Source organism: Hylobates moloch, unplaced genomic scaffold (assembly GCF_009828535.3).
Source record: "Hylobates moloch isolate HMO894 unplaced genomic scaffold, HMol_V3 SCAFFOLD_9453, whole genome shotgun sequence".
NCBI classification, from domain to species: Eukaryota; Metazoa; Chordata; class Mammalia; order Primates; family Hylobatidae; genus Hylobates; species Hylobates moloch.
In genome coordinates this window covers 259-2,633 of record NW_026661728.1, presented here as the reverse complement: position 1 = coordinate 2,633, position 2,375 = coordinate 259, and the positions used below count along the sequence as shown (strand labels likewise).

The following is a 2,375-nucleotide window of genomic DNA, read 5'->3' as shown; positions in this document are numbered from 1 at the left end:
TCATATTTATGTGACATATTTTCTCTTAAGAAACAGGAATCATAAAGCTTCAAAAAAAAAACAAAAAAAACACTGAAGCCTCAGATGAGGCAGGAAGCACTCATTCCATATCAGGAAGTGATCAGTTCCTCAAAACTGTGAGTTTTCAGTCATGTTTCTTTAAGTTGGCTTAGCCTTCCCGTATACATGTGATAATGATACTGTTTTAAAGAACAGGTGTGAAAGTCTAAGAGTTTAATCCAGACTCTGCACAAGAAGTTAATCTGCCAAACCCTAGGATTCTCTTTCTGAAAGCTCAGAATATTTCTTCCCCTTCCCTATACACACAGGGCTGGAAGGGTTAGAGAAGAAAGGCAGACAACAGCTTCTGAGCTTTGGACTAATCACAGCCTCTGTTCTCAGCAGGAGCCCCAACACTGAGACCAGGTAAGAAAGAAGGCCTCAGGGTTGGAGCGAGTAGAGCAGTAAAGATGGCTGGGAGGTAGTGGTCAGATAAAGGGTAAATATTTCAGGAGGGAAGAGGGAAGAAATTGTTTCTGATATGACAGCCATCAAATGCATGAGTACTGGTGAAAGAAAATGGGATATGCCAATCAAAGGAGAGGTCATATTTCTGTTTCCTGGGCTTCAGGTTCTTTATAGAATTGTGAGAGTCTGTGAGAAAGAAGATGGTTTTTAAAAGGGAGCTATAAAATCTTAGAAGGCAAAATAAAAATCTAAATAGTTATGATTACAAATTTTGCTCTTATTGCTTCTCCTACTATAATTATCTTCTCTCTTTCTACACAGAAAAGATGGTGCTACGCTTTCCTCTTCTTTTATTGCTGCTGGTTCTATGGGGACCAGTGTGTCTGCTTCATGCTTGGCCTAAGCATCTCACCAAGGCTCACTGGTTTGAAATTCAGCATATACAGCCAAGTCCTCTCCAATGCAACAGGGCAGTGAGTGGCATCAACAATTATACTCAGCACTGTAAGCATCAAAATACCTTTCTGCATGACTCTTTCCAGAATGTGGCTGCTGTCTGTGATTTGCTCAGCATTGTCTGCAAAAATCATCGGCACAACTGCCACCAGAGCTCAAAGCCTGTCAACATGACTGACTGCAGACTCACTTCAGGAAAGTATCCCCAGTGCCGCTATAGTGCTGCTGCCCAGTACAAATTCTTCATTGTTGCCTGTGACCCCCCTCAGAAGAGCGACCCCCCCTACAAGTTGGTTCCTGTACACTTAGATAGTATTGTCTAAGGCATCCACTGCTTTTCCTTTCATTTGACATAGCTTCTGTTACAAGTGCATCCACGTTTTCTTTTCTTTTGTTGATTTTCTTGTTCCCATGGAAGAAAGAAGAAAGGTGTTGGGAGAATTAGAGTGCCTAGGATGCCAGACCAGAGTTGAGACAAAAAGAAATAAGATTATTTTCTGCTTTGTAGTTCTGTACTTTTCGAGAGAAGGGAACAAGGAAGAGAGCAAAGAAAGATTCAGATTTCTAACCCTGCAACTTTTGCCAAGCTTTATTGCCCTGTGTTCACAGCAATAAAACCACTTCCTGCTGCATTCTAATGAGTGTGTGTTTGAGATCCGCTTTCAAAGCATTGTTTACCGGTATTCAAAGGAACACTGTTTTGACTTTAAGTCCCTAGAAAACTTTTGAGGCCTCCCTGGGGCCTCTACCACTTCCTTGCCCACAAGAAAGGAGAGCGTTTGGGACTTTGGAGCATTTCTTCAAACCCTGCTCATGAGTTTATATATTCCCCTGGAAACCATTGTCTATGTTTAATTGGAAGTAGTACTGATACCTCAAAGACACTTGATAATTTCATAGATTCTGACACTGGCAACTGAAGGATCCTACGTCTTTTCTATTTGTTTTTTTTAATCAGATAATGTTTTAAATATAAGGTAATAGTAGTAGTAATAGGGATAATAATCCACTGTAGTAACCTTAGAGTCAGTCCTCCATTATCTATTGAAATGGACAAATAGAAAGCATAGATTGAGAAAAAAGCACTGGGCTGGGCGTGGTGGCTCACGCCTGTAATCCCAGCACTTTGGGAGGTCGAGGCAGGTGGATCACCTGAGGTCTGGAGTTCAAGACCAGCCTGGCTAACATGGTGGAACACTATCTCTACTAAAGATACAAAAAAATTAGCTGGGCGTGGTGGTGGTGCCTGTAATCCCAGCTGCTCAGGACGCTGAGGCAGGAGAATCGCTTGAACCCAGGAGGCGGAGGTTGCAGTGAGCCTATATTGCACCACTGCACTCCAGCCTGGGTGACACAGTGAGACTCCCATCTCAAAAACAAAAAAAGAAAAAGAGAAAAGCAGCAGGAGACCGGATGCAGTGGCTCACACCTGTAATCCCAGCACTTTGGGA

The 2,375-nt window shown here is 42.5% G+C and overlaps 1 protein-coding gene across 1 annotated transcript; it reads left to right on the top strand.

Annotated features, from left to right (window-relative positions):
• The first annotated feature begins 355 nt into the window (after positions 1 to 355).
• Positions 356 to 1,562, top strand: LOC116465734 (ribonuclease K6). The gene is made up of 2 exons (XM_032148707.2): positions 356 to 426; positions 790 to 1,562. The coding sequence occupies exon 2, from the start codon at positions 795 to 797 to the stop codon at positions 1,245 to 1,247; it is 453 nt and encodes a 150-aa protein (XP_032004598.1). The 5' UTR covers positions 356 to 426; positions 790 to 794; the 3' UTR covers positions 1,248 to 1,562.
• The last annotated feature ends 813 nt before the right edge of the window (positions 1,563 to 2,375 follow it).